At 41.8% G+C, this 21,286-nt stretch overlaps 1 protein-coding gene across 5 annotated transcripts in view; it reads left to right on the top strand.

The window, feature by feature from the left end:
- The window catches only part of SDE2 (SDE2 telomere maintenance homolog), a 34,705-nt gene extending 13,419 nt beyond the window's left edge, over positions 1 to 21,286 (top strand). Inside the window, exons 2-8 of one of the 5 annotated variants that reach the window (XM_019031212.3) lie at positions 279 to 387; positions 8,665 to 8,782; positions 11,043 to 11,154; positions 11,483 to 11,652; positions 12,688 to 12,808; positions 15,649 to 16,141; positions 18,496 to 21,286. In XM_019031212.3, coding sequence (XP_018886757.1) covers positions 11,054 to 11,154; positions 11,483 to 11,652; positions 12,688 to 12,808; positions 15,649 to 16,141; positions 18,496 to 18,717 — 1,107 coding nt within the window. In that variant the 5' untranslated portion in view covers positions 279 to 387; positions 8,665 to 8,782; positions 11,043 to 11,053 and the 3' untranslated portion in view covers positions 18,718 to 21,286. Of the gene's footprint in view, positions 1 to 278; positions 388 to 4,659; positions 4,859 to 8,442; positions 8,463 to 8,664; positions 8,783 to 11,042; positions 11,155 to 11,482; positions 11,653 to 12,687; positions 12,809 to 15,648; positions 16,142 to 18,495 lie in introns of those variants that run through there. The other 4 variants (XM_004028484.5, XM_019031201.4, XM_063708469.1 and 1 more) reach the window with 4 other exon arrangements.

Below are 21,286 nucleotides of genomic sequence, written 5' to 3'. Positions count from 1 at the left end.
ATGTGCCCAGATGTTTGGTCAAACATGATTCTGGGTGTTCCTTTGGGGTGTTTTTGGATGAGGTTAACATTTGAATCAGTAGACTGAGTAAGGCAGGTTGCCTCCCCTAATGTGGGTGGACCACATCCAATCAGTTGAAGGCCTGAATAGAACAAAATGGTTGACACTTGCCCCAGTAAAGGAGAACTCCTCCTGCCTGACTCCTTTTGAACTGAGACATCAGCTTTTCCCTGCCTTTGGACTTCAGGACTTGAACTAAAACACAGACTCTTTCTTAGTTCTCCAGTCTGCTGGCCTTCTTGTGGGAACTACACCATTAGCTCTCCTGGGTCTCCAGCTTGCCGACTCACCCTGCAGATCTTGGGACTTGTCAGCCTCCATAATCATGTGAGCCAATTCCTTATTATCTATCTATGTATTTATTGATCTATCTGTCTATTCATCCATCCATTCATCCTATTGGTTCTGTTTCTCTGGAAAACCCTAATAGAGTAGACATACACCAATGTCAACTAATTAAACTACCCCCAAAGGCCTATCACTTCTCCAGCAAGAAAATCCCTCTTTGAAATGCTTGGCTATACAGAATTCAAACAGGATCATGGATTTTTATTGACCAGAGAGAAATCAAGTTCAATGTTGAAAAAAATTCTACTACTGAGATACTAAATTTCTGGAAGATAGGCACTATGCTAGTTTTGCTTTATAGTTTTAGTACAGTGAATAATATAGAAATTTTATTTTTTAAATGAAACAACATTGTTTGATGGTGATGATAAGAGTAATGATAACCAGTAGGGCTTTGTAAGCTAGTGTTGTCATGATAATGCAAACAAGGTAATATCTAGAGCAACTGGGAGTGATAGAATTTATTGGCGGAAGTCCACTCTGAAGGACGGTCCTTTTGTCTTGCTGATACTACAAAGAGGTGGGCTTCTATACTCAGCACTGACTGTGAGGCCAGCTTTTTATCTCTGCTCTGCACCTCTACCCTAGTGTTCTTTTCTGCCCTCTCATGCTCTTATCCAGTGTCAGTGCTGAACACAACCCTTCTCTGCCTCTCAACTCCACCTTACCATTGTCCTGTTTTCTTCCATCCAATAAGGAAGGAGGGCGGGGCTGTGCCTTCCCTGACAGCCAGCATCTCGGGACTTGCTTCAGGCTCCACCTCCCACACCATCCACCACCCGCTGTGGACTACACAGCTCTCACCCAGATGCTGTTTTTCCATCCTAGGAGCTGACCTCATTGTCCCTGGGGCTGGAGCCATCTATAAGGCAACACTTGCCAATTTGGGGGTTTATGGCATTTTTGTATTTCTGGCACAGAAGGAGTCAGCCTGTTCCATTGTCTTTTGTCATAAATAAGGTATTAGCAACCACCTTTCCTCTCTGCGCACAAACATGGCTGAAAACACAGAAGTGCGACTTGTATGTCACACATGGACATAGATTCACTAGTTTAGGAGCGTGGCTGCTGTTTATGGAAATTGCCAGCATACAGTTCTGCTTCCTGTTCTTGCAGACCAGCATGACATTTGGCTCGATTGAGCCCCTGTCATGGGTTGCCACACAAACATTGTCTGTCTGGTGCTGTCATTTCCTGGCAGTGAACAATTATTCCACATTGCCTCAAGATGCCCTCCCAGTGTCCCTCTCACGGCAGCAGAACCAGTCCTCAAAAGGCAAATGTGTGGCCAGAGCATTCTTCTGGAGAACATAGGCAGGAACAAAGCCAGTGTGGTTTACTGGAAAGCACACCAAATATAGTCCTAGGAGCATGGCCACACTATGTAGACAATAGAGGAACTGGCCCCCCTCCCACTCACCATTTAGTTGTCACAACCACACACGTGCCTTCCTGTGCCTTCCCTACCTGACGTCACGAGGTGGGAAAGGTAGCAGCAGTTGGCTCTTTTCCATAATCACTGATCAGCCCTGCCACATAGCACTGTCAACTGGAAGCTACCACACACCCATAGTACCCCAGCTAATAGCTGTCTTTCTAGATTTTTTTTTTTCACTGATGTGCACTGTGTTCTTGGCCATAGCCCTAACTTTACATGCTTCAATTTCCCCATTCTTTAAAGGAATTTAATAGCAATCCAAGTTAAATTCTGCATCCTTACAATAGATTGTGTTATATTAATGCAAAATATATTTCATCATATGTACATTGAGAATAACTTCTACCTTAGTAATCCATCAAGTATCCAACTAATATTTACTTAATATCTACTCTGTACATGTCATGGTACTACAGGCTCATTTTGAAGTTTTAACAACAAATTATATATTACTTGGAAATTTGTGTCTTTAAAAAGCTAATATCAATGGTTATTTCATATTTTAAATGACAAATACCTATTCAATGCTTGGGATTCTTTAAATAATAGGAATTTAAATGCAACAGAGGGATAAAAAGCGAAAAATTCCATTCAGACATCATGTTTTATGAGGACTAAATATAATGTTAGTAATAAATGATGTGGAGTTTCCTTACTGGAAAGTACTACTTATGCCAGGCACGGCAGGTCACGCCTGTAATCCCAGCACTTTGGGAGGCTGAGGCGGGAGGATTTTTTGAGCCCAAGAGTTCAAGACCAGCCTGGGCAACTTAGCGAAAAACTCGTCTCTACAAAAAATTTAAAAATTAGCCAGGTGTGGTGGCATGCACCTGTAATTCCATCTGGAGTCTGTGGCAGATCACTTGAGCCCAGGAGTTCAAGGCTGCGTGTGCTATGATTGCGCCACTACACTCCAGCCCTGGTGGCAGAGCGAGTGTCTCAAAAAAGAAAGAAAGAAAAAAAAAAGACTAATCATAATCATTCCTCACAAGATACGAAGCATTATCCCGACACAAAAAATGTTTTGGAAACCCAAACTGACCTTTATACAGTTACTTGTAGGATCTCAGACCTTTGAAATAGTCATTTAAAAAAATTATTTATTTATTTGAAATAGTCATTTTTGATCACCAGAAGGAAGAAATCACAAATAAAAAAAGAAGAGGCTTAAGGCTCAGATCTGTAGATTACTTTTTCAGGAACCTGCAGGACAGAGAGCTGGTGAGCAGACTGCAGAGGGAATTGAGGTTTCTGGAGTTTGGACGGCTTACATGTAACCTGGTGACACCTTCACGCCCCAGGGTTGCCATGGCACCACCTTTCCGAAATACTGCTTCCTAGGTACAATATATCTTTTTTTTCTGAAACGGAGACTCTGTCGCCCAGGCTGGAGTGCGATGGCACGATCTCAGCTCACTGCAACCTCTGCCTCCCGGGTTCAAGCGATTCTCCTGCCTCAGCCTCCTGAATAGCTGGGATTACAGGCGCGCACCCCCACGCCCGGCTAATTATTGTATTTTTAGTAGAGATGGGGTTTCACCATGTTGGTGAGGCTGGTTTCGAACTCCTGACCTCGAGATCCGCCCGCCTCAGTCTCCCAAAGTGCTGGATTACAGGCATGAGCCACCGCGCCCGGCCAGTACAATCTATCTTTATTATTTTTTTTTTGTAATTTTTATTTATCTACTGGCATCCCCATGGAGGCCCTTTCTCTCCGCAACTTTCCCTCGTGTGTGAAATAATGACCACTGAATCTATTAACTTCCCAGGCCTTGAAATTCCATTTTCGCACATACTGCCACCGCTAAACGATTTCTGAATTTTTTGTTGTTACCCCCTCAGCTAGGAGTTCCATTTGCCAAGCATTTTAACAGCAGAGAAGGCAATTCTGTGGGCCGATGCATTTGTGTTTAGCAGGCACAGATATCTCCAAATAACCTTCCTATCTTCACACTGGTGGCTTTTGAATTGTTCAGGGTTTTAGAAATACCATAATCTCATTCTATTAAATATTAAAGGACTCTTTCGGATTCCCTGAGCCTTAAGGTTACGTTATGCAAATCTGTCCGAGTGTGTTTCCATGGTGCAGAATAAAAGTTATGGTAGGGTTTTTTTGAAGCAGCATGACTATAAACGTCACTCCTGTCACTGCCTTTCACAAGAGCCCACTTGCTGTGAAATATTTTGAAAACAGAGCTGAAGTGGAGATAACGCAGAGCACAAACAGGCGGAAATAAGAATAAACCGTGCGTGGCAGGCAGAAACCCGGAGGTTGGCTGTTTCTGGAGGGGAAGAGAAGGCTCTGTAAACCTGGAGGAGAAACCACGCCGGCCACTGTTTAGGGGCCTCCTGGGGGTCGTTTCCCTTGCCCCCTCGGGTTGGGGAGCTCCTCCAGGCCAAGGAAGCGGCCCCCTAAAACCGCTTCCGGGACTGCAGCTTCTCTCCCCACACTCTCAAGGAGCAGAGCCTTCTCGGGCCACAATTCTCCGCGACCCAAAAATAACTACACAGATGTGAGGAAAAGGGCCAAAGCCTACAGCACAAGGTGGTATTTAGCTAAAGCCTTATCGCTGACGGCCAGGAAGCTCGAAACTCAACCCAGCGCCAGCCTTTTATAGCCGGTCCCTCGAGCCCCGCCCTAGCAACTTCTCCTAGTAACGCCTCGCCCCGTGCTCTGCCGCCTTATCTGCCTCCGCCAGGCCTTTCCTGTTCCCCTCCCCCAGCCCGCACCGCCCCGCCGCCCGGCTCACTTGACCCGCCCCAGGGGAGGGGAGGGGTGAACGGAAGCGTGAGGGGCGGGGCGTTGGAAGATGCTTCGCGTCATCAAGATGCGCCGGGCGAGTTGCGGCGCCTGGTGTCTCAGAGAGGCTTGAGGTTCGGGTAGTCGGTGACATGGCGGAGGCCGTGGCGCTGGTGTGGATTCGCGGCCCTGGCTTCGGGTGCAAGGCGGTGCGGTGTGCCTCGGCTCGGTGCACCGTCCGGGATTTTATCCACCGGCACTGCCAAGATCAGGTGAGGATTTCGGTTCCTGTTAGGAAGGAGAAAGAGGCAGACAGGTGGCAGCGCTGGGTGCGGAGTAGGTCTGTCCGGGGCGGGGGTACGTCTATTCTCTGGGGTTTTCACTCGTTGAGGCTGAGAGTTCCTCAGTGTTAGGGTGCTTCGAACTGTTACTGAGACCTTCCTTTGCTTTTCTTTTGTGGTGGTGGTTTTGTCTCCCCACCAAGAGGGAGATAAAAACTGTGACAGGCACTTAGTCCCGCTCACAGTTACAAATACTTTGTTTCTCTTTCTTTATCCGTAAATATAATGGTCTTCTGGCAGTTGGGCCGGCTGATTTTTAAGGCTCCAGTCTTCACCTTCTTACTATGGTTATGTGACGTGTATTTTGTCCACTCATCACACAGCCTTGTTAGCCCCAGCCTAGAGAAGTATGTCATATCCAAACCCAGGCCAAAGGATGATTGGGAAGGAACATTGATTGATCTGGTCACTCGTTGTGACCAAGCATTCACACGTGTGTCCTGTTGAGGGCCTGGGTTCTTAGGGCCTGTTATGTAGAAGTGTTCACTATTAATTTGATGGTCTCATTTGTCCGTGCATATTTGTGAAAACCTACCAGGGACTTCCAAAGTTACACGTGAGCTTTTACTGAACTCTCAAGTAAGCTTTTACCAGCTATAAGATATTAAACCTGTTCAGTTGTCAAAAGAATTTAGTGGTTTCCCTAAATCTAATTTTAATGTTGGCACTTGATCTAGAACTCTGTTCTTTCCGCACCTCATCCGTGCTTTCCTCGGCTATTTTCTCTGCTTACTATTTATACGCTTAACAAATGTTAACACTGCAGTCTAAACCAAAATTTTAAGAGACTTGGATCGATTCCGTGAAGAAGCAATGTGTGTTTGCAAATAATACGGTTTTTCACTTTCCATGTTTTCCTTCCTGCTCTGTAATCCAGTCTAAAAACTGTAAGCACAACTGTTTTTGACCATGAAAATAATTGCATTCTAATTCCTTTGAAAATAATTCTTATTTCATGAGTACAGTGTTCTTTTCTCCCCCCCCCCCCCCCCCCCGACGGAGTTTGACTCCCGTTGCCCGGGCTGGAGTGCAATGGCGTGATCTCGGCCCACTGCAATCTCCGCCTCCCTGAGTTCAAGCGGTTCTCCTGCCTCAGCCTCCCAAGTAGCTGGGATTGCAGGCACCCGCCACCATGCCTGGCTAATTTTTGTATTTTTAGTAGAGACGGGGTTTCACCACGTTGGCCAGGTCTTGAACTCCTGACCTCAGGTGATCCGCCCACCTCAGCCTCACAAAGTGCTGGCATTACAGGCTTGAGCCACTCCTCCCGGCCTATGAGTAGAGTTTTCAAACTTGCTGACAATTGATCCAAAGTGAAACCAGAAAAAATAGGATCTTAATCATGAGGTATGTTGGAAAAAAGAATTTTTAAATCGGAAGCAAGAAATATAGGCCAGGCGTGGTGGCTCACGCCTGTAATTCCAACACTTAGGGAGGCCGAGGCGGGCAGATCACCTGAGGTCAGAAGTTCGAGACCAGCTTGGCAACATGGTGAAACCCCATCTCTCCTAAAAATACACAACAATTAGCCAGGTGTGGCGGCAGACGCCTGTAATCCCAGCTACCCAGGAGGCTGAAGCAGAAGAATCGTTTGAACCTGAGAGGTGGAGGTTGCAGTGAGCCGAGATTGAGCCATTGCACTCCAAACTGGGTGACAGAGCAAGACTCGGTCTCAAAAAATATATATAAAGAAATATAAATGAGTGGATTCAGTCAGAAACTTAAGGAACATGACCATAGCAAATATGAATAGAAACACAAAAGAGTATTAGTTGAGATACTGGAACAAGTAAGAATAGCTCAAGTTCACACCTATGTTTTTAAAAACAAAACTATTCTGAGACATGATGAAGTTAGTGTTAACTCCCACTGAGAAAATAAAAATCTGTCCTGCTTTTCATCAGGCTGGGATAACAGACACAGATAAAGCCAGCTGCAAAGTTTTTGTTTTTTGTTTTTGTTTCCCCCACACTACACCGATGTACAGCTGCAGAGTTAACAGGAAATGGTGATGTGTCATAATGTCATAACGACCCCCACGAAGGTCTGCTGCTTTCTTATTCACTGAGAAACCTTGGTCTCAAAAACCATAGAATATATAAGAAATTTTGCTGTTTGAAGTTCTCTCAATAAGAGTGAACCTTCCCACTCTTGCCTTGTAGAGAAGCATTCTTGATTTCCAACCCAGGTCAGAGCTTCCCATTAAGGGTTTCTGGACACAACTTTCCACATTTATCTTAAATTTGTAGTTTCCAAGGAAAGAGGAGCCTTCACAATCCAGATCTGATGTTGACGTTTTTATATACAGTCCTGCTTTATTTTGAACCTGTTTAAACACTGCTTGATGTAAATTTCACCTCAACTCCACCCTAGCCCCAAATCTTATAATGACACTCCTTTCTTTGGGTTGGTGAGATACCCATGACTCCTGGTGTGCAGTTCCCCTCGTTGCAGTGAATCGGTAAGTTTGACAGGTTTATCTCTGATAGCCTTAGGCTGATTGTGCTAAAACACACATGATAAGTTGTGTTTGAAGCACCTTACAATGCACAAATGGTTAAAAGCAGTTAAATTGAGTCTAAATGTTGTATCCTTTTTTTCTGCTTGTGACTTCATTGACAAGAATCTTAAGTAGAAAATGCAATTTTGTTGATCAGTTGTTTTGTTTAATAAGCCATTCTGTTTGGAAATGAAGTATACATCATTTTCATGGTGTATACTTTCTGCCTTCATATTAATATCTTTTAAAATTATTTAGAAATACCATACCCATTAGACATACAGAAGGCTTCTAATGTGTAAACATTAAACAGATACAAAATGTATTACATATCTCATTTAGTGTTTACAACAGCTCTTTGAGGTAGACAGTATTTTAAAGACAAGGATAGTTATTCATGTTACCTCATTGCAGATAGCCTGAGCTCCCTTGCTCCTCTCTCCCGCCATTATATTTGTCTGGGAGAACCCCAGACAGCATAAATCCATCTCTCCACCTGTTCTGCCCTGGCATCTGGGCAGTGACTGATAGAGAACTATAATCACATAGCTCAGTCTCCATACATCCACCAGCCTGGTGCTGCTTGGTAATTCTGTATTTCCTTGGTCCAGAGTGGGCTTTTACTGGGTTACAGGACTGCTTAGAGTATTGATTCATGTAGGCTTTGGGGCAGCTACACAGAATCTGGGGCTGCCCAGCATCTTAGGCTATCTTCAGCAACTTTGCTCATTTTTGCTCATTTTTCATGTATTTATGTCTCCTATGGTGTACTTATATAGGTGTATTAAAAACCACACTCTTGACTCCTTCCTTCTCTACTTCTTATTCCTACCTGCACTTTTTAGGATCGAGGACTACTTTTGATGTTCAACTTAATTTTACCTGTTTAAGAAAGTCAGAAAATGGGACCTCCACAGTTATTTAATCTGAGTCCTGCATAGTCTTCTACCTTGACTCAGATTACCTATCAGAGAAGAAGAAGCAGTTTTTGTTTTCACCACAAAGACTGAAGTTTCTTCTATATGTGATAATTAGGTAATATTGGGAAAAAATTATACCCAAAATGCATCATGTGAAATGACTTTTTCTCCTAGTAGTTTACATTTTCAATTCAACAAATATTAATTGAACACCCTCTGTTGTAACCAGAGTAATAAAAAGATAGCTAGGTCCCTTCTTGTAACAAACTTAGATTATTATCTCATAAAAGGCATTAAAAAAACAAATTTGTCTCTAGAATGTTCCAGTGGAAAACTTCTTTGTGAAATGCAGTGGAGCACTCATTAACACCAGTGACACAGTGCAGCATGGAGCTGTTTATAGTTTGGAACCCAGACTTTGCGGTGGAAAAGGAGGTAGGACGTGAACATTGACTACTTAGTTGTAGCACATTTGCAGTCTTTATTCATTTATTTTCATATTCTGCTGCTGACATTTGCTGTCTTTAGCCATGGTATTAACAAACTTCTTAGTCTCTTTAGTATGCCAATATTGTTTTGCCTTATGAATTCTTTTATTTACCTAACCTGATTTTGGACATTTTCTCTCTTATTCTTTTGTTTTCTTTCTTTTGAGACACTGCCTTGTTCTGTCGCCCAGGCTGGAGTACAGTGGTACGATCACGGCTCACTGCAGCCTTGACCTCCTGAACTCAAGCAATACTCCCACCTCAGTTTCCCCAGTAGCTGGGACTATAGGCACATGCCACCATGCCCAGCTAATTTTTGTATTTTTTGTAGAGATGGGGTTTCGCCATGTTGCCCATGTTGCCCAGGCTGTCTTTTATTTTGGTCGAGGAAGAAATATTGTATGATACAATTCCCACTTTGTTCAGCTGGATAGCTCTTAGGGAACCTAGGCTCTAAAACTTTGGGGAAAATTAGATGAAGAGAGATGGCCATTATTCTGTTCAATTTGCTGAATAAAGAGTTTTTTTTCTAAATCTCCTTCCGCTTTAATCAGAATTTTGTCTCGTTTTTGTAGTTCCAAAGGAAGTCTAAAGTTACCTTAGGAAACACAATTGTTTATAAGTTGAGGCAGATTAAGGTTTTGTTTGTTTAACACAACTACTAGGAAAGAAAATAACAAAGAGCGAAAACAGTATAAACAGTTCTTGGTATTTCTCCTAATGTAGTAACATGTGATCCTAAGCTTTCTCAAAATCTACAGTGATTTGGTTTGGTTTTCAGAGAGCTGACATCTCAGACTATATCCAGCTGTTTGAAATTGTATCATTAAGAATGAAGCGTGGGCTGGGCACGGTGGCTCACGCCTGTAGTCCCAGCACTTTGGGAGGCCAAGGCAGGTGGATCACCTAGGTCAGGAGTTCGAGACCAGGCTAGCCAACATGGCGAAATCCCATCTCTACTAGAGAGATAAAAATTAGCCAGGTGTGGTGTTAGGCGCCTGTAATCTCAGCTACTTGGGAGGCTGAGGCAGGAGAATCACTTGAACCCTGGAGGTGGAGGCTGCAGTGAGCCGAGATTGTGCCATTGCACTACAGCCTGGGCGACACAGTGAGACTCTCTCTCAAAAAAAAAAGAATGAAGCATGTGGCCAGGCATGGTGGCTCACGCCTGTAATCCCAACACTTTGAGAGTCCAAGGTGGGAGGACAGTTTGAACCCAGGAGTTTGAGACTAGCCTGGGCAAGATGGTGAGACCTTGGTCTCTACAAAAAAAAAAAAATAGCTAGCTGCGTCGGTACACGCCTGTAATCCTAGCAACTTGGGAGGCTGTGGTAAGAGGATCCATTGAGCCCAGGAGTTCAAGGCTGCAGTGAGCTTTGATTACATCAAGCCATTGCCCTCTAGCCTGGATGACAGAGCAAGGCCCCATCTCTTAGGGGGGATAAAAAGAATGAATTAATGAAGCATGTTATATCAGCCAGTGGAGCTTAAAATTGCCTTTCCTTCTAAACTCATTGGAAAATCTCACTATATACTTTTTAAGTTCTTAATCTGAGAATCTTGGGATCTCTGTGATTGGGTAAAGCTTTTTTTTTTTTTTTTTTTGAGACGGAGCCTGGCTCTGTTTCCCAGGCTGGAGTGCAGTGGCATGAGCTCGGCTCACTGCAAGCTCTGCCTCCTGGGTTCACGCCATTCTCCTGCCTCAGCCTCCTGAGTAGCTGGGACTACAGGCGCCCGCCACCACGCCTGGCTAATTTTTTGTATTTTTTAGTAGAGACGGGGTTTCACTATGTTAGCCAGGATGGTCTTGATCTCCTGACCTCATGATCTGCCCGCCTCAGCCTCCCAAAGTGCTGGGATTACAGGCGTGAGCCACTGCACCTGGCCTGGGTAAAGCTTTTTAAATATTCTAGCTGTACAGGTATTATACCGGTATGCAAATAACTAACACAAGGATAAATAATTAGGTTTGGGAAGGCTAGGTATTTTATCTCAGAACTATAAAATGAAAGGTGAAAGGCATGAGGTTAAATCAGTCTTTTTACTTTCGCTGCCTGAATTAGAACCTTGATGTTCATCTTTTCTTAAAAAAAAAAAAAAAAGTAGAGATCATTGTTAATCTTGTGATATAGATTGTTTTCACAAATTCTGCTTTTATCCATCCTTGAACACATTTTAACCTACTTTCTCCAAATACATCTGCTCAGGTTTTGGATCTATGCTCCGAGCACTTGGTGCTCAGATTGAGAAGACAACCAATCGAGAAGCTTGTCGGGATCTCAGTGGAAGGAGACTACGCGATGTCAATCATGAAAAAGCGTAAGATGCCCACCTTTTTTTGTGTTTTTGAGGAGAGACATATACTTTCCTATTAGTAGTGATTATACATATGCCACGCATATTGGAAATGGAAACTTAAAATATTTACATCCAAATTTATTATCAGATTTAACCTTTTCCATAATTTAATAATTATCTTTGGGATTAAGTTAAGATCAGTACCATATGCTAGTAGTAAGCATGGCTCACCTTTCTAAGAGAATATCACAGTATGAACAAGTACATTAATTCGTCAGAGACATTTTATATATAAAAGTGTATATGTAATATATCTATTCAGTTATATCTCTTCCTCCCTCATCCCCAGAATGGCTGAATGGGTAAAACAACAAGCCGAGCGAGAGGCTGAAAAGGAGCAGAAGCGGCTGGAGCGACTGCAGCGGAAGCTTGTAGAACCCAAGCACTGCTTCACCAGCCCCGACTACCAGCAGCAGTGCCATGAGATGGCTGAGCGTCTGGAGGATTCCGTCCTCAAAGGTGAGAATGAGCATTCCTTAGTGTGTTCAGCTGGCACCCCTGAAGCCAGCTGTTCAGACTGCTCTACACTACACGCAAAGAGCAGTTCTTAAGCTTTTTTTAGGTTACAGATGTCTGAGAATCTGATGAAAACCTTGGAACTTTTATCCTCAAAAATGAACACAGTGTATTTTTTAAAAAAGAACACATACACAACATTTGGCTTTTTTTTTCCCCCCCAAGACGGAGTCTTGCTCTGTTGCCCAGAGCTGGAGTTCAGTGGTGTGATCTCGGCTCACTGCAACGTCTGCCTCCCGGGTTCGAGCAATTCTCCCGCCTTAGCCTCCAGAGTAGCTGGGATTACAGGCATGCGCCACCACGCCTGGCTAATTTTCATATTTTTAGTACAGTCAGGGTTTCACCATGTTGGCCAGGCTGGTCTCAAACTCCTAACCTCGTGCTTGGGATTACAGGCATGAGCCCAGCCAACATTTGGCATATTTAACCCCTGAATTCCAAGGGGCCATGGGCCCCAGGTAAGAAAATTTTTTGTTTGTGTTTAGGGATAAGCTAAGTCTTCAGAAGATGTCTAGACCTCAAAGAATTTGCTGCCAGTTTTAAGTCAGTTTTTAATGTGAATGATTCTCATTAACTTTTGTTTTTAGCATCCAAAACATGGCAGGCCTAGTATGGGAACAGTTGAATAAGAAACAGTCTTTTTGCATCAAAAAGGTTATGACATAACAGGAAAAAGACAAGTGTATGCAAATAACTAACGCAGGGATAAATAATTAGGTTTGGGGAGGGCTGGGTATGAACTTGTCAGTCTCAAAGTTACAAATTGTGCAATGGTGCTTTAAAAAATCTGCTCCTAGACTAGAATGTTTATCATTTTAAATCTGTGTAAATTTGAGATTAACTGTATAAAATGTTGGTATCTTAAGAAATTTAAATCTGGAGCTGTAGATTGCAGCTTTTTTTGCAATCCATGTTATTTATGATTTCTTTAAACTTAGTCCCTATAGTAGAAACTGAGTTGTTAAAATTTCTGGTTAGGTATGCAGGCTGCCTCCAGCAAGATGGTTTCAGCAGAAATCAGTGAGAATCGGAAACGGCAATGGCCTGCTAAATCTCAAACAGACAGAGGAGCCAGTGCGGGAAAGAGGAGATGCTTCTGGTAAGTGTTTCGCTTTCGTTCCCAATTGATCTTTGAGGACTGACTTGAGACATTTCCTCCTTGTTTATCTGGCATAAACACATTTTTGTGTAATGTTTGGTGGGAGCTCAGAAAATTTCCAGAGTGCTTCAGGCTTTAGGTTTCAGTGATTGTCACATTGTACTGGTAATGGTTTCTGCTGTGAATGCCATTAATTGAATGTAAAGGATGAATTTTTTCCTTACACTGAAACATAAAAATAGCTTTATATTTGAATTACTTTTTTGGTGTTGAAGGGGTTTAACTTTTAGAAATTCTAGGTGGAAATCAAGCTGTACTTTCCAGGTGGTTGTTTTGTGTGGTTTTTTCGCAGTCATCATTGAGGTCTTTGGTCACTTTGCCAGACTTCTCTTCACCACTTTCGCACTTGAGGGTAAAAAGCACAGCAGTACTTTTTCTTGTCCATTTTTCTGATAGTTCTCTTGTCCCTCTAGTTGGTCCTCTTGTTGCCAGTGACTTCCCTTGGGCCAAGTTCTTGAAAATAAGTTTATCCCCTTTGGGGATAAACAGATAATTATTAATCAAAGATCATATAACACTATGAGTTCAGCATACAATGTTTGTTCTTTCTGAAATGGGAATTAAATGTTCCTGAGAGAAAGGGTGGTGACACTACCTGTGGTTTGTATTTTTTTAATGAGGTTTATTGAGGTATAATTTATATATAGCAAAATTCACCCTTTTTGGTTGATTGGTTCTACGACTTTTGAAAAATGTATACTATGTAGTCACGTTACCACCACCACAATCTAGATAGAGTGTATTTTAATGACCTGAAATAGTTCCCACGTGCCCTTTTGCAGTTAAGTCCCTTTTCCCCACCTCTAGACCCTGGCAACCATTGGTCACCAGTGTGATATTTGTTACTATGGTTTAGTCTTTTCTAGGATGTCATATAGCCTTTAGTGTCTGGCTTCTCTCACTTAATATAAAGCTTTAGAGATTCAGCCATGGTAGTGTATGTATCAGTAGTTCATTCTTTTTTATTACTCAGTATCATTTCATGGTGTGAATGTACCACAGTTTGTTTATCCAGTCTCCATTTGGTAGACATTTGGGTAATTTCTGGGTTTGAGTAATTATTAATAAAGCATGGGTGTTTTTTTTTTTTTTTTGAGACAGGTTCCTCACTCTGTTGCTGAGGTTGGAGTGCAGTGGCGCGATCTCGGCTCACTGAAGCCTTGACCTCCCAGGTTTAAGCTATCCTCCCATCTCAGCCTCCTGAGTAGCTGGGGCTAGGGTACATACCACCATGCCTAGCTGATTTTTTTTATTTTTTTGTGAAGACAGGGTTTTGCCATGTTGCCTAGGCTGGTCTCAAACTCCTGAGCAGGTGATCCTCCCGCCTCAGCTTCACAAGGTGCTGGGATTATAGGCGTGAGCCACCGCGTCCAGCCCAAGCATAGGATTTATAAATTGTGTGTGTGTGTGTGTGTATTAATATTATTGGGCAACACCTCTGTAAAACAATAATTGTTCCTAGGATTTTCTTTATGTATTTTTTCACCAATCAAATCAAGGGGCAGCACCGAATAATTTTCCTTCTTTTTTTTTTTTTTTTTTTGAGACGGAATCTTGCTCTGTCGCCCAAGCTGGAGTGCAATGGCACAATCTCGGCTTACTGCAACCTCTGCCTCCCAGATTCAAGCAATTCTCCTGCCTCAGCCTCCCCAGTAGCTGGAACTACAGCCATGCGCCACCACACCCGGCTAATTTTTGTATTTTTAGTAGAGATGGTGTTTCACCATGTTGGCCAGGCTAGTCTTGAACTCCTAACCTCAAGTGATCCACCCACCTCAACCTCCCAAAGTGCTGGGATTACAGGCGTTAGCCACCATGCCCGGATGGATTTTCTTTATAACTATTTATTATTATTATTATTTTCTTTTTTTGAGACAGTCTTGCTCTGTCGCCCAGGCTGGAGTGCAGTGGTGCGATCATGGCTCACTGTAACCTCTGCCTCCTGGTTCAAGTGATTCTCCTGCCTCAGCCTCTCGGATAGCAGGGACTACAGGCACCTGCCACCAGGCCTGGCTAATTTTTGTATTTTTAGTAGAGACGGGATTTCACCATATTGGCCAGGCTGATCTTGAACTCCTGACCTTGTGATCCACCCGCCTTGGCCTCCCAATGTGCTGGGATTACAGGCATGAGCCACCACGCCCGGCCAACTATTTGTTATTTTATCTAATTTCCAACCGTCGAAGGTAATGTAATGCGGGGGAAAAAAGCTTTAAGCAAAATCAATTTTGCTTTTAGAGATTCAGAACTTTAGAAAGGAGATCCTCTTGGATCTTTGGGACAGTTGGTCCCAGTCTCATTGAAATGTTTTTTCCTTATGTTTATAAGCTCTGGAATGTCTTTTTCCGAAATTTGCCTGTTCTCCATCTCAAGCTAGCAGAAACAGATTCTGTTTCCTGAACAAACTATAACTCTTTGCTTTATTTATTTATTTATTTTTGAGACGGAGTCTCACTCTGTCACCCAGGCTGGAATACAATGGCGCGATCTCGTCTCACTGCAACCTCTGCCTCCCGGGTTCAGGTGATTCTCCTGCCTCAGCCTCCTGAGTAGCTGGGACTATAGGTTCATGCCACCACACCTGGCTAATTTTTGTATTTTTAGTAGAGATGGGGTTTCACTATGTCGGCCAGGCTGATCTCAAACTCCTGACTTCGTGATCTGCCTGCCTTGGCCTCTCAAAGTCCTGGGATTACAGGCCTGAGCCACTGCACCCAGCCAACTCTTTGCTTTAAATAGAAGCTACAAACGCTGTGAAACCTTTCTGTTGCTTCTAACAGGTTGGGCATGGAGGGACTAGAGACTGCAGAAGGGTCCAGCTCTGAGAGTTCAGATGATGACAGTGAAGAAGCACCAAGCACTTCAGGAATGGGTTTCCATGCTCCAAAAATTGGTAGCAATGGTGTCGAGATGGCAGCCAAATTTCCCAGTGGTTCTCAGAGGGCGAGAGTAGTGAATACAGACCATGGATCACCAGAACAACTGCAGATCCCGGTGACTGACTCTGGGAGGCATATTTTAGAAGACTCATGTGCTGAGCTGGGGGAGTCCAAAGAGCACATGGAAAGCAGGATGGTTACAGAAACAGAAGAGACCCAGGAGAAGAAGGCAGAGAGTAAAGAACCCATAGAAGAGGAACCCACTGGGGCTGGACTGAATAAGGATAAAGAGACAGAAGAAAGGACTGATGGGGAAAGAGTTGCTGAGGTAGCACCTGAAGAAAGGGAAAACGTTGCCGTTGCCAAACTGCAGGAAAGCCAGCCAGGAAACACAGTAAGTATGTTTTGGGGTTGATACCTAGAGCCAAATCAATTTAATCTCCACAATAAGTCATTAAAATGAAAATGTGCTTTTGCCCCTCAGCTGCTTAGTGAAAGGCTTATTTGATTTTAAGAAGTACAGATTATGGTGAAGCTTGCCTTATTCCCCAAAAAGACTCTTTTTAAGCTCTGGCATTTATACTATGTTGCCACTAGGTGGTGTCCTTGATTCCATATTGCATCAATTGTAAGATTGCATGTTTTCCACATTTTAGCATGTCTAAAATGAGATGTGTATAACATATTATAACTTAATTGGTATTGTTTATTCTTAGTAATACATGAATGAGGGTATATTACGATCGATGGCATTTTAGATTTGATGAAATGTGCTCATTTTTCCTGTCACTAAATTGCTACTCAGCTTTTTCTAATGTGAGGATAGCTTGAACAATAGTTTCAGCTGAATGTGAAGACCTCTTCTATAGAAGAGGAACCTCTTTTTAAATTTATCATTAAATCTTAAGTACCCACGGTCAGCCTTTTAAAAAAGGCATCTTCAGCCAGGTGCGGTGGCTCACGCCTGTAATCCCAGCACTTTGGGAAGCCGAGGTGGGCAGATCACTTGAGGTCAGGAGCTCGACACCAGCCTGGCCAGCATGGTGAAACCCTGTCTCTATTAAAAATACAACAACAACAAAAATTAGCCGGGCATGGTGGTGGACGCCTGTAATCCCAGCTACTCGGGAGGTTGAGCCATGAGAATGGCTTGTGCCCTGGGAGGCGGAGGTTGCAGTGAGATGAGATTGTACCACTGTACTCCAGCCTGGGCGACAGAGTGAGACTCCATCTCAAAAAATAATAATAAAAAGGCATTTTCATAGTACATTCTCTCAAAAAGTTGGTTTTTCACTATCTACAATGGACGGCTTCCAGCAAAAATCTCTGTGCTTTGATCTAATGGTTTGCTTTTTAGAATAGGTGAAACCTAAACTACTTAATTTCCTTCGATAAACACAAAACCTACCATTTGTTTAGCCAGCACCTTCCCCTGCCCCCAGTAAGTAAGTAAAAATGCATAAATTGCCCTTTCTGGTGAGACTATTGGAATTTTTTTGTGCTAAGGTCCTTACAATCTCTGGATTTGTAAGCATGTAATTTTTGTGTTATGTGTATACAGGTAAGAGCTTTATCCTGACTGAAGTCTTAGAAAAATAAAAAAGGAATCATAGGATAAAACCTGATATTTTTCAGTGTTAGCCATGGAGTTTTGTTCTTGATGTTGTAGTAATAGCTGTTGTATTCCTAACAACCAAGTGTGATTCTTTAAACACACATAAGTGGCATTTTAGAACTTGGTCATAAGTAAGCCAAGGTTAACTCCCAGAAATCTAACAAAACAGCTTTTTTAAGAAAACAAAGATCAACTAGAAAGATAGAGTATGTCTCCAGAGCTCTTTAATATTTTAAAATTGTGAAAGTTATTCTTTGAATATAAAAAATCACTCAAAGATAGGCATTTTCATTCTTTTCAAGGTATCATTAGCAGTATTTAATTTTGTCTTTTTTTTTTTTTTTCAATGACAGAGTCTCACTCTGTTGCTCAGGCTGGAGTGCAGTGGTGTGATTTCTGCTCTACCTCCCAGGTTCAAGTGATTCTCCTGCCTCAGTCTCCCGAGTAGCTGAGACTACAGGCACGCGCCACCACACCCGGCTAATTTTTGTATTTTTAGTAGAGACAGGGTTTCACCATGTTGACCGCGCTGGTTTCGGACTCCTAATCTCAAGTGTTCCGCCTGCCTCCACCTCCCAAAGGGCTGGGTTTACAGGCTAATTTTGTCTTAAAGTCTATAAAGGCACTTGGTGGGTAGAACAGTTGCAAGTCTATTGAACAGCATTTGAGTTTGTTGAGTTATATAAGGGAGCGCTCTGACAATTAGTTTTAATTACTCAATTAGAATAGAAAGCATTAAGATTATGGAATTAGTAGATTCAGAGGCATGGGATTCTCATTAAGCTTTTAGGAGTGCCTGCTCTTTCTGTGGGAATAGTGTGAGGATAGGCTGGCTATATTTTACTGTTTAGATGTTTACTAGAAAAATCGGAAAAGAAAGCAATATTAAAAATCTGTTTGGGAATGCTATACTTCTGTTACTGTTCTGAATGCTTGTTTCTAAATGTATAGATGAAAAATTAGTTATGTGTATTGAGAATACTTATGGAATAACATGTGGATGGATGATGATTAAAATTCAGTTGCAAGGTATGGCAAATTAAATGAAAATTTCTCAAGAAATGTAGTTGACAAAGAGTCTTTATTCAGAGGAAGGAGCCTGTTTTAAATATTTTCTTATTTTTTTCCCTCAGGTTATTGATAAGGAAACTATAGATTTATTGACGTTCACCTCTGTTGCAGAACTGGAGTTGCTGGGTTTGGAGAAGCTCAAATGTGAACTGATGGCCCTTGGACTGAAATGTGGGGGCACTCTGCAGGAGCGGGCAGCAAGACTCTTCTCTGTCAGAGGACTGGCAAAGGAGCAAATTGACCCAGCTTTATTTGCCAAGCCTTTGAAAGGGAAGAAAAAATGAGTATCATCAGAGCTGATTCCTATTTGTTTATAGTGTCTACCATTTACAACCTGCATAATGTGGACTCTTGACCAGTATTCCTGTTGATATTAAAAGCTAACTTTTTAGTAACCCAATTCTAACTGTCCCCTTTTTCCTTGTCAGGGCTGTAGAATTAATGTCTGAAACCATCTTGGCCTTAAATTTTCTTTGTCTGGTTTTCTATAATGTATTTAATAAATATAGGGCTATTCACATTTTTTGGTTTGATCTTGGTGTCATTACCTAAATGAGGTAATGAATCTATCCAAGGAATCTATCCTTTTGACCCAGGTTATCAAATTTGTAGACATAAGGTTATTTATAATGGTCCCTTCTTACCCTTTTAATGTCTTTAGGAGCTGTGTTGATAATTTCCTTTTCATTATGATACTGGTAATTTCTGTTCTCACTTTCCTAATCAGGTTGGTAGGGGTTTATCAGTTTTACTGATCTGACATTTTATTTTATTTTTTTTTTTGAGACAGTCTTACACTGTCTCCCAGGCTGGAGTGCAGTGGCGCGATCTCGGCTTACTGCAAGCTCTGCCTTCCGGGTTCATGCCATTCTCCTGCCTCAGCCTCCCCAGTAGCTGGGACTACAGGCGTCCACCACCACGCCCGGCTAATTTTTTATATTTTTAGTGGAGACTGGGTTTCACTGTGTTAGCCAGGAGGGTCTCGATCTCTTTACCTCGTGGTCCACCCGCCTCAGCCTCCCAAAGTGCTGGAATTACAGGCGTGAGCCACCGTGCCTGGCCGACGGTTTAACTTTTAAAGAACTAACCTTTGGTTTTATTTTTCTCAATTGTTTATATAATTAATTGCTGTTATTTTCTTTCTTCTATTTAGCTTGAGTCTCCTTTGATCTTTTTTCTTTAGTTCCTTAAGATAAGCCTTAGGTCATTGATCTTAGACGTTATTTAAAATACATATTTAAAGCTATACATTTTCTTTTAAGCATTACTTCAGTTGCGACTTTACAATTTTATTATGTCGTATTTTTATTATTCAGTTCTAATTTTCTTTTTTTTTTCTTTTTGAGATGGAATTTCGCTTTTGTCGCCCAGGCTGGAGTGCAATGGTACGATCTCAGCTCACTGCAACCTCTGCCTCCTGGGTTCAAGCGATTCTCCTGCCTCAGCCTCCTCAGTAGCTGGGATTACAGGCTCCAGCCACCATACCTGGCTAATTTTTGTATTTTTAGTAGAGATGGGGTTTCACTACATTGGCCAGGCTGGTCTCGAACTCCTGACCTCAGGTGATCCACCCACTTTGGCCCCCCAAAGTGCTGGGATTACAGGTGTGAGCCACCATGCCCAGCCTCTGATTATTTTCTGATTTCCTCCTCAATTCTTCTTTTACCCATGGATTATCAGAAGTGGGTTGTCTGATTAGCAAACATTTGTTTTTTTTTCCTCTTAATATCTTCTTGTTGCTGGTTTCTACTTTAATTCCATTGAGGTCAGAAAATATCCTCTTTATGATTTCAATCCTCTTAGTTTTATTGAGACTCGTTTTATGACCCAATATATTGTCTGTCATGGTGAATGTACCACACACAGTTTAAAAGAATGCGTATTTTAGGCCAGGTGTGGTGGCTCATGCCTGTAATCCAGCACTTTGAGAGGCTGAGGTGGGAGGATCATTTCGAGACCAGCCTGGGCAATGTATAGCGAGACCATGTCTCTAAGAAACACAGTATGTAATTTGAATTGTTGGGTTAATATGTTTTGTAGTATCGATGAGATTAAGTGGTTGATAGTATTGTTCAGATCTTCTATGTCTTTACTGATCTTTTTGTTTATTTCTATCAGGTGCTGAGAAAGGATGTTAAAATCTTCAATTACGATTGTGGAATTGTCTATTTCTTAAATTCTACCAGTTTTTGTATGAAGCTCTAATAACTTATGTCTTCCTAATGTATTGACCATTTTATCATTATGAAATTTCCCTCTGTCTCTGGTAATTTGGGTTTGAAATCTACTTTATCTTATGTGAATATAGCCACTGCAGCCTTCTTAAGCTTAGTGTTTGCACAGTATACCTCTTTCTATTAATTTACTTTGTGCTTCTGTGCCTATTTAAAGTAGTTTCTTTAAACAACATATACTTGAGTCTTGCATTTTTATCTGTTCTCTCTGTATCTTTTAATAAGTTTAACATTAAATGTAATTATTAATAGGTTTCTAATTTACATGTTTCCTGTTTAGATAAGATTATTTTATAATTGTATTTTAATTTATTGGCTCTTTAGCTATACTGTTTTAATAATTTTTTTAAGTTGGATGTTCTAGTGATTACAATATACATTCTTAATTTTTCAGTCTACCTAGAGTTGATGTGCCACTTCACGTAAAATGTAGAAATCTTGTAAGTATGTACATCCATTTATCATACCTGTCTTTTATGCTGTAGTTGTCATACATATTAAATCTACATATTTAAATATTGTAAGTCCTGTCATAAGTTACAATTTCTGCTTTAAATAATGATATGTATTTTAAAGAAATTAAGAGGAAAAAATAAAATCTTTTGTATTTATTCACATA

This window comes from Gorilla gorilla, chromosome 1 (genome assembly GCF_029281585.2).
Source record: "Gorilla gorilla gorilla isolate KB3781 chromosome 1, NHGRI_mGorGor1-v2.1_pri, whole genome shotgun sequence".
In the NCBI taxonomy this organism is placed as follows: domain Eukaryota; kingdom Metazoa; phylum Chordata; class Mammalia; order Primates; family Hominidae; genus Gorilla; species Gorilla gorilla.
This window is presented reverse-complemented; position numbering and strand designations above follow the sequence as displayed.